This window comes from Pelobates fuscus, chromosome 12 (assembly GCF_036172605.1).
Source record: "Pelobates fuscus isolate aPelFus1 chromosome 12, aPelFus1.pri, whole genome shotgun sequence".
NCBI classification, from domain to species: domain Eukaryota; kingdom Metazoa; phylum Chordata; class Amphibia; order Anura; family Pelobatidae; genus Pelobates; species Pelobates fuscus.
Genome location: NC_086328.1, coordinates 5321858 through 5337346, shown reverse-complemented (window position 1 = coordinate 5337346; position 15489 = coordinate 5321858). Strand labels below are relative to the sequence as shown.

The 15489-nt window shown below is 42.4% G+C and overlaps 1 protein-coding gene across 1 annotated transcript; it reads right to left on the bottom strand.

Moving 5' to 3' along the window:
• Positions 1-4619: 4619 nt before the first annotated feature.
• HAS3 (hyaluronan synthase 3) lies at positions 4620-14522 on the bottom strand. The gene is made up of 4 exons (XM_063438815.1): positions 14439-14522; positions 10115-10720; positions 8024-8125; positions 4620-6892 (listed from the first exon to the last, which is right to left on the bottom strand). Exons 2-4 carry the CDS (start codon positions 10718-10720, stop codon positions 5963-5965), a joined length of 1638 nt encoding a protein of 545 aa, XP_063294885.1. The 5' UTR covers positions 14439-14522; the 3' UTR covers positions 4620-5962.
• Positions 14523-15489: the final 967 nt, after the last annotated feature.

Sequence of the window (15489 nt, the reverse complement as noted above, 5' to 3'; positions counted from 1 at the left end):
TTTAATGCTTTGATAGATTATTTTCTAAACTGTCTTAGTTTTTAAAACTTTCTTTGGATCCTCTGCTGGTGGGTACCAGTATAAATGGACTGCGCTAGTGATAAAACCCAGAGACACTGACCGGAAATCTCCTTCCGTACTCCATACACTGAGCATGGTGACATTATGGGGCACTGAGCTGCCCTTTAATTATCATTCCTATCAGCGGATACACAGGTACTTCCCTTCCCACTTGTTTGTGGTTTTTAGTGAAGTCAGTTGACTTTGTTTGATTTATGGTAATCTATATATGGTCAGTTTTATCATTGAGTGAAAGCACTGCGCTGTGTATCTGTAATCTCTGCTTTGCCCGTCAGTAAGTATCGGAAGCAGAACCTCCCTGTAAGATCGATGTGTTGGCAGTATAAGCGCACACACTGACTTTATAGTCATTTGTTTATAATGATCTTGCATAGGTCATAGTGTTGTACAGGGTACACTAAAAGCAGGAGTTCTGATTCTGTAAAGCAGGGTGGAATGACAGGCAGATCTCCTGTCAATGTAACCTTCAAGGCACACTTTAGCCAATGTAACTGCTTCATCTCAACTGAAGTGGTTATAGTGTGCGGAGTACCCTGGCACGGTCCTATTCAGCTTTAAACCGTTTAGGTTTTAATATCCCCAGCAGCTCGTCCCCTCTGTTGCCTCGGCTAATCAGAAAGAATTAGCTTGAGCAGCAATGGGTGGTGGTGACTGGCGGAGTATCAGCTGACTGCTTTCAGCCAATCACAGTGCCCATTGCTGGTATGGTTGAAGGAAGTGTGTGATCTCTGCCTTAGTCACACCTCTAGTTGGGGCGGAGCTTATAGGAAGCCAAAGACCATTATTTAGTGTTAAACTGCTCGAAAATGGTTTAACACTGAATGGAGGCACAGCGCCAGACGACTACAGGCACCATAACCACTTCAATTAGATTAAATGCTTATGATGTATATAGTGTCTCTCTTAAATCTGGATGAGCATTTTCGGAGGTGTAACTCCGCAGTCGCTGTGTGTGTGTGTACATTTTGGCCGCTCCTGATGTAAAAGGTTTAAACCTTCTGTCCTGTAAGATTGGTTTCTGCTTTATTTATTTATTTTATCCTCTGTTGTATTCCGAGGTCTTGTGAAGGAGGACTTATGGGAATTTGTAGGTCGTTTTTTGTTGCCGAAAGATCGATAGTCATTAATTTTTAATTTGTCAGGCTAACAAATGACACCGCAGTCACTGTCAGGTGACAAAATGCTGAAATGTATTGATTGATTCTTAACAATCTATAGCTTCCCTCAAATTGGCAATTCAATAAAATAGAAAAATCCCAATATGATATTTAAGGCAGCGTTTTATGGGGAATCTGTTTCTATACAAGATATTGACCAGTTCTCCATTTGTTTTCTATTGGGTGTCATGCTTCTAAGCAACCAGCAAAACAATTCCACCACCCACATTGGATTTGTTTCAAACATATTGTTGCAGGTTGTGACAAGCGTCCGTTCCTAAACAATGATATTTTATCTTGTAGAGATTATTATTTTCTTCTCTCTCTCTAGTTCTGATACCTGTATGATGCCAAGTTTAGCCACCCCTAATCGATGCCATTAAGTGGGTTTTTCTGCCCACAACGTTAGGAGGGAACTTTCTATAGTATGTCCCTGCGCAGTCTGTTTACGTTATTCTTCCTACCGTTACGGGCTCATTGTTACATTGTGACAATTTATAGCATGTTGTCTGATGTGAGTTTCATGCCATCGGTCTATTTCTAAAAGTATATGTTTATATAGTGCCGCGATCTGAGTGTCCCAGCCAAGCCCTGAAAAAAATCTGAGCTGGGGTATGCCTAGCACATAAAAATATCATACATTACTCTCTGGGGCATAGTGAGACTTTTTGTGTTGTTTTTGGGGTTTTTTGGCGACTTATAGCTTAAAGCAATGCTATAGTCACCAGGAAAAATTCTAAAGTTAATTATCATCTGGAAATAAAACAATTTTTTTTTCTCATGCAGGCTACGTCAGTCACAGCCAGGGGAGGTGTGACTAGGGCTGCATAAACAGAAACAAAAGTGATTTTACTCTTCAATGGCAGAGAATTGAGCAGTGAGACTTCAGGGGCATGATCTATACACCACGACTGCTTTATTAATCGAACTTTGTTTTGTGACTGTAGTGTCATGTTAAAGCTGTTGTCATTTTCTTTTTTGGGTTTCTTTTGTTTTTAAATATTGTATTCCAGATGCTACGGTATCCTGGCACAGCCAGAGCATAAAATGTAAATTAATGTAACACCCCCGTGTTTGCCCTGAGGGCTCAGGTGAGTGTGTGGCACTAGGGAAGTAAAAACCGGGCACACATGCGTTGGTACAGTACTTTCTCAGCAAATGCCCAATCAAGCAGAAACATACCTATAACATGGGGCAATCATGCCACCCACATCCAATGGCCTGCGGAGGTAAGTGTATTTTATACTTGCAACCTTTGCTTCAGTAGCATTGACTGAGGTTAGGGAACGTAGAACTGTAACTATTTGAGAAATAATATTGGGTTTCAGGTGTGCGCCGTGCCATGCCACTCTGAGCAGGGCACCTAACTCGAATATAGAGCATGCTACAATTTTCAGCAGCAAGGTTCCCATATAGTGGTAGTGAGTATGCGCATAGTCTGTTATATATTGACTGACAGGACACCTGCTGTTTGCATGCTGTAATCTCCCATACTATGTCATGCTTCTTGTCCTCCCTCCTGGCTGAGGATGATAAGAATTGCAGTAATCCCGGTTTATTGACCTCCCATTAGGGTGGTTTATTGATTTGCCACTCTCCTGCATTATATGGATCCTGACATAGAGACCCCTTAAATGTCCTCCGTAAAAAGCCAGCGTGTTTCGTACAAATTGTTATCCTGGTTAAACCACATTACACAATAATCTTCTCCTCTGCTTATCATCCTGGTTCTATAAATTGCACCTGGTTTTAGAAGCTTAAGTAACCGGATGCTGATCCCACCAACCCCTCATTGCCTGCGAGTGTCAGCTGACCGTTCTCAGCCAATGAATGGAATATCCGCAGAATTGACATCCGCCAGCCTGGAACTCTCTAGATAAACTCTGTGCATTCTTAGCCAAACGCTTTACATACACAATACAGGCACCATGACCAGTTCAAATCACTAGAATTGACCCTTTAAAGGATCACTATAGTGTTTTCCTGACACTATAGTACCCTGAGGGTGCCGTTGTTTACAGCAGGCAAGGTTAACCCTAGAGGGACCTGGCACCCAGACCACTTCATTGAGCTGAGGTGGTCTGGGTGACTATAGTGTCCCTTTAAATCCAAATTGAGGCTCAAATTGAAAAGATTTATTTAAAACTGCTTTTTTTTTAGCTTTAATGTTGACCATTGTATTTAGTTCACTAAAATTTATTGAATAACCTTTTCAGCATCCAAAGTAGTGGGTAAAAAGCCTGTGCGCAAGCATGAAACAGAACCTGGGATGTATTGTGCAGTAAGCCATTACACCACATACCATTTTTCTTACAATTCTGGGAAGTACGGGAGAGAAGGAATAGATTCAACAAACGATTTCTAATATTTCTTCTTTTGAGTCAAGTCAGTAAACTGGTAATTGTGGAGAGTTGAAATTGGAACTGCACAACTCCTGGTTTTGTGGATAAACCCCAGAATATTAATATGAATACAAATTCAATTATATACATTATACTATAAATATTTGAACATTTGCACATTGATCACACGCGCAGTACTGCGTTACCCAGAACGCTCTTGACTTCCCCTTCCCAAGAGACAGAATATCTTTGTATATTTCTCAACCGTAACTAGTTTTTAGGATCTTTCCTGAGATCAGGACAGAGGGGTTATTTCAAATATCCCATTATAAGTTTTCATGGTCAATAATGCACAATTTTACTGGCAATACCATAAACACTGAACTAAGCTCTGTCGGTGGGTTTATTATAATGGCTTAATTCAGCTAAATCGAGCAGAGTGAATGTAATAATGAGCCGTGGGTAAAAAATAGATTCTAGTCGTAGAGATTAAAACATATTTTGTTATAAAATTTGTCCAATGAGCAAGTCACACTCCAGGATAATGTAAAACACGAATATCCAATCACGCCTGAATTATACAAAGTCATATTGTCAAAAAAAAAAAACAAATAAATATTTATTTTTAAAAATGAACAAATTAACACTACTGAACGAGGGAAATTATAGCCAAAACGGCTTAAAATGCTTCCATCACTTTTCTTTTTTTATAAATATTTTTTATCAGGTTGGCTGCGTTTTTGTGTTTTCTTCTTCAACGTGTGTCCTGTTTCCAGTAAATATCAGTACTTTTTTTTTTGACTGTTATAGCTTTATATTCCTCGTACCTATGTCAGAATACATTGCTGTGTAACTCGAACCGGTGCCTGAGTTGAGCCAAAGGTAAAGTTATGCATAGTGAGCTGTTAGAAGCATTCAAAGGAGCCTTCAGAAAGAAGGGTCATAAGGTAAAACAGCCATTTTTTCTTTTTTTACATTAATGATAACTTTAGAAAAGGACACATTTTTAAATATACAAACAAAATAAATTATAGCCAGCTGTGTATACACATAGCCCAGATTTGTTTATGCAATAAGTTAGGCAAGCTGTGATTAAGTTCCCTCCATTCATTCAGTAACCCTCATTACAGTCCCTCGTTGTAAAGCAAGACAGGTTTTTACATATCTTGTGATTTCAATGATCAAAGCAGCTCTCCGTGGCTGGACATGCAGTGCCTAGACCCTATTCACATTACGTTTCCCATTTATTGGGTGTGTGTGTGTGTCAATGCAGCTATCAGCCACCACATGGGCATTCTACAAGCAGCAATTTCAGGTTAATGTAAAATCAGTTCCCTTTGTTACAATCTCGTGGAATTCGAGAACTGTGTGCATTCCCTTTCTATCCCATATGCATTGCTAAGAGAAGAGGCAGCGGGGGTATTGGGCTTTGCATATTTACTGGATTTTAATGTCTGTAGCATTCTGTGCCCAACTTGGAGGCTGGAAATTGGGTTATAAATTCGGTATAGGCCCTTTACCAGCCGAGGACACTAGGCATGCAGTGCACTATGGGAAATGGACCAGTCCTGAGCAGAATACATTCTAAGGTTACTTAGTGCTGCATAGTGGGAAGCCTAGCGCTGGCAATGGTATGATGATATGGCTGTCTGTCCTGCTACCACAGTGAATACATTGACCTTACATTTACAGTAAGTATTAAACCTCATTTTACTATTGCTTCATCCCATTCCAGCACGGTCGGATCACTGTTTACAATCTACATATGGATTCATGAATCAAAATGTATTTATAATTCATGTCTATTAGTATCAGGAATCCATATTGAATTTCTGCAAGTGGTGCCATATTGACCCAGGCTCCTCTCCTTTCTACCGGTATCATTGAGTGCTAAGATGGCCGCAGCATTGTGTTCAAACTGCATGGTTAGTGAAAGGACAGAAGGATGGGGTTTGGTGAGGTTGAATACATTTGGCTTTGTTTACCCTGCCGAAGATAGAGGTCACTGCTCCCTTCAATACTGGATGCGGACATGTATGGTGCTCACAGTGAGATGGGTGTTGATGTTCCCCGATTACAGGGACTGAATGTTGCTATTAAGGCTGTGCCCAGGAGGGCTTGTATTGCTTTGGCTACTGGCTCACGTTTTGAGGTATGTGTTTGCATAGTGCAGTCGTAGATGTGTAAGACTTTGCTGGTGAGAAACCGTCCCTGTTCGTGTGTTCCCTCTCTGAATTATTCACAACTTGGACTGTTCAAGGTCTCCTGATTTTTTTTTTCAAGGTGTTCTGAGTCCATATAAAATGCTGGTTGCACTTCCCATCTCTTCTCCCTAGAGTTTCTGTCCAGTCCTTACAGTAATACTGGAACGTCCCTTTTGCCTCACACTTCACCTAGTGCCAGGCTGTAAAGTTCCTGCTTCTTCCCGCAGCGGCGGGCAACCAGAGCCAGGTATAAGCTAAGCAGCGCCACCCAGTAACATGCATACAATATTGCGCCAGTCACCAGGAATAGCATCTCTGTCTCGGTGAAAGGGTCCTGGCTCTGGCAATATGCGGTGTACACCAGCCCGCCCAGCAGGACGCAGAACCACACTGACACAGGCACCATGCCCATGAAATTCACCACCAGCTTCCGACGCCCAGACGTTCCCCACCCAGACTTGTTAATTGTGATAACTGCAAAAATTTTTGCTGGTAGCAGGCTGGTCATGTAGAGGAGTGAGTAGAGAGACATAAATATCATTTCAGCATTACCCCGAAGGAAACATGCATACGTCGCCTTCACAATGCCCACAAGCTGCACCGTGAGCAGGAAGAGGAGTATGTTCCAAACACGGCCACGGTAAAAAAGCTGCACCACGGTTGCCACCAGGAAGAAGGGGAAAAAGCCTGTGACCACAGATTCGTAGGTCATCCAGAGGTTGTGTTTATGGAACCAGAGTGCATTATACAACCACTCCCGAAAATATGACTTGCTCCAGCGGGTTTGCTGGTTCAACCAGCGCAGGTACTTTGTGGGGGTCTCAGTAAGGCACCGGGATCTTGCTGTGTACTTTGTCTGGTATCCCATGCTCAGGACACGGTTTGTTAAGTGCCGATCATCCCCAAAGCTGCACTTCTGGCCAAGGAAGGTCTGATGGTACCAATCCTCAAGGAAGTGTTGTAGAAGGCTGTTTCGATACATTCCCAGTGGGCCACTGATGCACTGTACACAGCCAAAATAGGACTGACAGGCCCGCTCGACATTAAATGCCATCCAGTACCGAACGCTGCTCAGAAACGAGATCCACGAGTCGTATTTATTGAGGATCTGTGGAGTACAACACACAAATAGTAAAGGAAATAACAAAACAAAGTATGTACTTCAAATTCCACCAGATAGACTAAGGCAGGCAACCTTTGGCACTCCAGACGTTGTGGACTACATCTCCCATTATGGTCTTACAGTCATCATTTCAGCAAAGCATCAGGTGAGTTGTAGTTTACCAAGTCTGGAGTGCTGAAGGTTGTCTATCCTGACCCTAGCAGCTACTAACCCTTTAATGAGGACCCAAATTACATCAGTGACCAATGCTTGGATTTTAGTGACTACCATTCCTCTGGTGCTGGCCGAGCATAATAAGAATGGAAATGTTTAAATACCTGCAGTTGCAGGATTAGCCACGACTGATAATAGACCGTTTATATTCTCCTGAATTAAATCCTTTTATAAGGCTTCTGTTATATGATCTATTTTATAAGGTTTATATCCTGTGATATTTTATATGGCTTCTTAATTCCATTGCTGTTATTTGAGAACAATATACATCAAGGTTCATTGTTAGACAAGTCATAAAACCTCCTAAAATAAATGCATTGTGTTCACAATTCCTGGTGTTTTGATATATTTTTTTTAATTAACGTGGATTGGTTTATGTTGAAGTGGAGTCGCTACGTCTTTTCATTACAAGCGCACCGCATTATTACGCATGTGGATTTTTGATGTGAACGCCAGAGGCACCATGTATCGAATGACCGGAGATGTAGAGCTGCGCCAAGGACAATGGGAGACCCGTAGAAATAAGATCAGTTCATTGAAATGCTCCCCATCTTTCTATTCACCTGAACGTGCTTCTCTACAGATCACATTGTAACCAGACACAAGATGTAGGGCCTCCCTTCAAAATCAATGAACACCATTTTTGTTTACTGCAAGAATAGGGACCTCTTGGCAATCCAGATGTTGTGAAATACTCCTCCGGCCATAATGCTGGCAAAGCATCAAGGGAGATGTAGTCCACAGCATCTGGAGTGTCAAAGGTTGTCTACCCCTGGTTTATTGGGCGGATAAAGGCCTACATAATGTTAACCTACACCTGAATCCTGCTTTTGACACTTACTATTTCATTGGTACCAAATCACCATTTCATTGATCACGTAATGCTGAGTTTGTTATATTTACCTGCACATCCCCACCAACGCCACCCACTTTGGGGTCTTCTTCTAGAACACGTAGCATCTCTGCGGTACATGCCGGATCTAGCACCGTGTCCGAATCACAGACCTGCAAGTAGACAATGGAAACAGGGATTTTAATAATGTCACGTAGAAACATACAGGAGCCCTTTTTTATAGCAAAGCATCTCCTGGAATCTCTACATTTGTTTGGTTCTAGAATTATAGAGCTAAATCCTCTTTGGCCGCGGGTCTGCAGAATGGCTTTTTCCCAAGGCTTTTTTTTTAATGAATTTTTTTTTTTTAGGATCTTCACATTATAAAAGTGAATGCGTCGGTTTGCAGAGGTGACTGTGATAATACTGTGCATTAATTCACTTTGTACAGCGTTCTCTATAGTCTGTGATGTGACTGCATGTTAAAGGAAATTCCTAAACTCTATTATATGACACCAGATCAAGGTCCCCGTGTCCTTGTAACCAATACCCCAAACAGTAAAATTAAACAGGAGAATGTGGCCGCAGATTTGAATGTGTTTATAGTTCTAATCTGAACTGGGACTCTTTTTATTTCATTTTATTTGTGTGTGTGTGTGTGTATGTATATAATTTGTCATTGAAACATTTTTAATACAATATGGCAGTATTGATATATTATATATTAATAAGCTTTGTAAACCTTCCATATTAAATATTGATTTCCATACAGTGGATATTATTTGCACCGGTTAATTGATTTTTGGGGGTTATTTTTTTGCAAGGCAACATTTTTTCCAATTGTGTTTTTGTCTTCCATATTTTGACATAAATACCCAGAAATATATTTCAATGTAGTTTTAGGATATGCCGCTATGTGTTGCACTGACTCTTTCAGTTTTTGCAATTTGCCCTTTCTCTCCTGTGTGTGTCTCTGCTGTAAGAGTCACGGGTCAGATATCTGTTACAGGATTGTACGGCCCTGTGGAGGTCACTAAGCTATGGACGAATACGTAGCAAGTATATTTGCCTGGCACTCTAGCAAGGAGAACCTGCAATATTATTATTACAGACCATTATTATTATTATTATTATTATTATTATTATTATTGCAATTTATATAGCGCCAACAGATTCCGTAGCGCTTTACAATATTATGAGAGGGGATTTAACTATAAATAGGACAATTACAAATAAACTTACAGGAACAATAGGTTGAAGAGGACCCTGCTCGATCGAGCTTACATTCTATAGGAGGTGGGGTGTAAAACACATTAGGACAGGAATTTGCAATCAAATAAGGTGGGCTGCCCTTTAGGAGAGGGCAAGAGACAGGTATGTGAGGTAGGGGTTAGTCTTGGAGGCCATAAGCTTTCCTAAAGAGATGGGTTTTAAGGCACTTCTTAAAAGATGCAAGACTAGGGGAGAGTCTGATGGCGGTAGGCAGGCTTTTCCATAGGAAGGGAGCCGCCCGCGAGAAGTCCTGCAAGCGCGAGTTGGCCGTACGAGTGCGGACAACGGACAGGAGGTGGTCACGGGCAGAGCGGAGAGACCGAGAAGGGACATACCTATGGATCTGTGAAGAGATATGAGGGGCTAGAGTTGTTCAGTGCTTTATAGGTGTGAGTTAGTACCTTGAATTGACTCTTATAGGATACAGGAAGCCAATTTAAGGACTGGCAGAGGGGTGAGGTGTGAGAGAAACGACTAGAGAGGAAAATCAGTCTAGCAGCAGCGTTCATTACGGACTGTAGGGGTGCAGTACGGCATATTTACTAAGGAGCAGGCGGCTTGTTGCAGGTTAGGACACTGGTCTCATATCCTGACATCAAACTATTTTACTAGCAAATATACTTGTCCAGTTATCCGGTAAATCATGGGGTGATTATTACCCACTCTGTGTTGTTTGTAGGAAGCTATAAGGTTTCTTTCTTAGAAATTAGAGGAGTCCTCTGCCACATCCAATGTCTGTATATACAATTAGAAGGGGTTTTAGGCTAGCTGTTCTTGGCTAGTGGTTATTGTATGGGACTAGCAAGTTTATCTAAAAAATAACTGGTACAATGTGTGTATTTTTGCTGCTGTAGAGCACAGTAAAGAACAATGAATGCATGCTTACTGACCTGTATATAATCCACAATGTCTCCAAGTGCCCGGAATGCTGTGTACATCACCTCTCTTTTCCCTCCCCACTTCTGCATAATGCAGGTATAAGGAAAGTTTTCCACCAGTTCTTTAACACCCCTCTCACCCTCCTGACCCCCTTCTTCTGTTTCGTGGTAGTTGGTGTCCCAGATGTAGCATCCGGTGCCTTCCGATCCCATGACTTCCCGAAAAATCTCCATCATGTATCTGTCCTCCTCGGAGTTGCCATCCACCACCATCACTACCCGGAGGTGGGGGTAGGAAAGCCGTCGGACCGACTGTAGGCACTTTCTCAAGTATTCGGGGTCTTCCTGATAGGCAGCGATGCACAGAGCCACTGAGGAGGTTCCGGACACACTCCGTCCCCCTCCACGCATTCTTCTGTGTTCAAAAAAGGCGAAAAGGCTCTGAAAGAGCAGGTGCAAGCCCAGTATGGCTCCGTACAATCCAAACGACAGGTGGTGCCGGTCCGTATGGATAAACTGATATCCGGTCACATAGGCAGCCAGAATGCCTCCTAAAACCAGCAGGGCAAAAACACTGGTGCCCAGAACCCTCAGCGCCGTCTGCAACCGCCCAGGCATCTGTGTCAAACAGAAAGAGCATGGTAGAGACATACACTGACACATGCCCACATCCACTAATCACACACTTTATAAATGAAAGCAACTCGTGTAAAGAACTCACAATCCAACTTCAATGCCCAAGGCAGATGACGAAAGAAATGAGTCAGCCGTGACATACCCCAGTGCTTTTTACTGGCTTGTTATACCCAATCCATAATGCAGGCTTATCACTTGGCAGAGTAAATTTTACACTAAACTCAGTGATATTTAGGATCCACCACCCCACACCAACACATAGCTCATTGTGAGAGTTCAACATACGATGGGATTTGCTGACTCGTAACCAGGAATTACAGATCCGAAAATGAAAACCCTTGGACCAGGGAGATAAAAGCCTTTTTTTTTTTTTTTTAAACAACCTTGGATCTCGGATGACTGAGCTGCAAGAAGCCGAGCCAGCTTCCTTCCCAAACCTACTATTACCTGTCAGGTAGAGACCTGTCCCCCTGCAATCTTCTGCAATTATCAGGGCATTTGGGTCAAATTAATTTCAAGAAGACGCAATTATTCTTTTTTTTTTTTTAATAAAACCCACACAAAAATTCTTAAATTGTCCATGGAGATCCAGTCTTACTGAAATTTTCTTATGGTCCAAGCTCTTAGAGTGCAAGCTTTCAGGGCAAGAGTGACTTGCTATTGAAATCTTTCTACCACAAAGGGTTACTGCAGCAATACTCCGTGAACCTTTAACGCTTTCAGTCCTGCCACGATTGCGGGTCCATCAGAGAAGAAAAGATTTTAAGACTTGAACCGGTTTCAGAAGTTCAAGTGAATCTAGTGTGGGAAACTAATCAACATCAAAAGTCTGTTAAGGGAGAAGAGGGGGGTGTAATTGGACTTTAATAACAGGGTACATGTGAGGGAGTCTATGGCTTGTCTGAATGAAGCTCAGGAGAATAACTGCACAACTTCAGTGAAACCTGGACTCACACCGGCCCCGTGGGAGAAATATCTCCACCCCCTTCCCCCAATACTGTATGAATGGACATGATAAATACAGAGTATACGGGGCTGCCTTAAAATACAGTATAACCATAGTTTATTAGAGTTTCAGTGTCACGGCTGTGTCTTAAAATACAGTTGGAGCATTTCTACAAATCCATCTCCCGTTCTCTCCAGTTCACTGTAATGAACCCCATTGGTGTACATTCTGAAATCTGCCCCTAAGGATGAGTCGGGGTAAAATAAACTGTGGCTGGGAATCCACCGCAGAGCAATGCAATATTCAGTGCTATTTACTGGGGATGTAGCCATTTCTATAAAAGATAGTAAAAGTACAGGACATTCGAGGGACACGATAGTCACCAAAACAACTGTAGAATAACAAATGTACACTTTTTGTGTACAACTCAATTAAATAGCATGTGCAATAAAGGAAGTGTAAATATTAGATCTCACTTTATAGGAAATGTTTAGGAAGGCTGAGTAGGTCACATGCAGGGAGGTGTGACTAGGGCTGTATAACCAAAGTGGTTTAACTCCTAAATGGCAGTGAATTGAGCAGTGAGACTGCAAGGGCATGAACTATAAACTAAATCAAAACTGCTTCATTAAGCTAAAGTTGTTTTGGTGACTAGTGTCCCTTTAATGACACTACATACAATCATCTGGGCATTTCTACAACTATCTAGTGAGTGGCATTAATATACAGGGTTGGATTATACACAGACTGTGTATATCGGGTGATGCTTTAGCCCCCTAGAGTGTTTGATCCATCTTCTACAGAGCCCTATAATATCCTTATACAGAGCCCTATAATATCCTCATACAGTGCTCTATAATATCCTCATACAGTGCTCTATAACATCCTCATACAGTGCCCTATAATATCCTCATACAGAGCCCTATAATACCCCCATACAGTGCTCTATAATATCCTCATACAGTGCTCTATAACATCCTCATACAGTGCTCTATAATATCCTCATACAGTGCCCTATAATATCCTTATACAGAGCCCTATAATATCCTCATACAGTGCTCTATAATATCCTCATACAGTGCTCTATAATATCCTCATACAGTGCCCTATAATATCCTTATACAGTGCCCTATAAAATCCTTATACAGAGCCCAATAATATCCTTATACAGAGCCCTATAATATCCCCATACAGAGCCCTATAATATCCCCATACAGTGCTCTATAATATCCCCATACAGAGCCCTATAATATCCCCATACAGTGCTCTATAATATCCCCATACAGAGCCCTATAATATCCCCATACAGTGCTCTATAATATCCCCATACAGAGCCCTATAATATCCCCATACAGTGCTCTATAATATCCTCATACAGTGCTCTATAATATCCTTATACAGTGCTCTATAATATCCCCATACAGTGCTCTATAATACCCCCATACAGTGCTCTATAATATCCCCATACAGTGCTCTATAATACCCCCATACAGTGCTCTATAATATCCTTATACAGTGCTCTATAATATCCCCATACAGTGCTCTATAATATCCCCATACAGTGCTCTATAATATCCTTATACAGTGCTCTATAATACCCCCATACAGTGCTCTATAATATCCCCATACAGTGCTCTATAATACCCCCATACAGTGCTCTATAATATCCCCATACAGTGCTCTATAATATCCCCATACAGTGCTCTATAATACCCCCATACAGTGCTCTATAATATCCTTATACAGTGCTCTATAATATCCCCATACAGTGCTCTATAATACCCCCATACAGTGCTCTATAATATCCCCATACAGTGCTCTATAATATCCCCATACAGTGCTCAATAATACCCCCATACAGTGCTCTATAATATCCCCATACAGTGCTCTATAATATCCCCATACAGTGCTCTATAATACCCCCATACAGTGCTCTATAATATCCTTATACAGTGCTCTATAATACCCCCATACAGTGCTCTATAATACCCCCATACAGTGCCCTATAATACCCCCATACAGTGCTCTATAATACCCCCATACAGTGCCCTATAATACCCCCATGCAGTGCTCTATAATACCCCCATGCAGTGCCCTATAATACCCCCATGCAGTGCCCTATAATACCCCCATGCAGTGCCCTATAATACCCCCATACAGTGCTCTATAATACCCCCATACAGTGCTCTATAATACCCCCATACAGTATCCTATAATACCCCCATACAGTGCTCTATAATACCCCCATACAGTATCCTATAATACCCCCATGCAGTGCTCCATAATACCCCCATACAGTGCCCTATAATACCCCCATTCAGTGCCCTATAATACCCCATGCAGTGCTCTATAATACCCCCATGCAGTGCTCCATAATACCCCCATGCAGTGCCCTATAATACCCCCATGCAGTGCCCTATAATACCCCCATACAGTGCTCTATAATACCCCCATACAGTGCTCCATAATACCCCCATACAGTGCTCTATAATACCCCCATACAGTGCTCCATAATACCCCCATACAGTGCTCTATAATACCCCCATGCAGTGCTCCATAATACCCCCATGCAGTGCCCTATAATACCCCCATACAGTGCTCTATAATACCCCCATACAGTGCTCCATAATACCCCCATACAGTGCTCTATAATACCCCCATACAGTGCTCCATAATACCCCCGTACTGTGCCCTATAATACCCCCATGCAATGCTCCATAATACCCGCTCCCCCCTCCCCGGCTCTGCTCTCACCTTGCTCCGGTTATTCCGCGGTCACTTCTCCCGGAGTCCGCGATTCGAACCCCGAGCCATCCTCCCCGGTATAGCCGTCTCCCCCCTCTCCCTCCCCGGGCTCCTGTCAGTCCGCTCTCCCCGCTCAGCCTGCAGCGCTTCAACCTTTAACTTTCCTCCTCCTATTCCATCCTCCAACTACTGACTGCTAGTACCCCATCGGTATAATGTACCCCTCCCTGCTAGTACCCCATCTGTATAATCTACCCCTCCCTGCTAGTACCCCATCGGTATAATGTACCCCTCCCTGCTAGTACCCCATCGGTATAATCTACCCCTCCCTGCTAGTACCCCATCTGTATAATCTACCCCTCCCTGCTAGTACCCCATCTGTATAATCTACCCCTCCCTGCTAGTACCCATCTGTATAATCTACCCCTTCATGCTTTTACCCCATCTGTATAATCTACCCCTCCCTGCTAGTACCCATCTGTATAATCTACCCCTTCATGCTTTTACCCCATCTGTATAATCTACCCCTTCATGCTTTTACCCCGTCTGTATAATCTACCCCTCCCTGCTAGTACCCCACCTGTATAATCTACCCCTCCCTGCTATTACCCCATCTGTATAATCTACCCTTCCCTGCTAGTACCCCATCTGTATAATCTACCCCTCCCTGCTAGTACCCCAGCTGTATTATCTACCCTTCCCTGCTAGTACCCCATCTGTATAATCTACCCCTCCCTGCTAGTACCCCAGCTGTATTATCTACCCTTCCCTGCTAGTACCCCATCTGTATAATCTACCCCTCCCTGCTATTACCCCTTGATTCCAGTAATCCGCTGTAATGCATTAATAAACATCATTAGTAGTTCAATGGATCAGTAAACGCCATTGAGAACCAAAATGGCCAAAGATACGTAGGATTTTAAAACGACAGTCCGCATTCTGCACGTGGATTTGAGGGACTTTCTGTTTATTAGAAACTTCCTACAGTATTTATAAAGTAAATTTAACCCACCCTTGCTGCACTCTCGCTCTTGGATACATGTGATTGGGGACTCTAGCT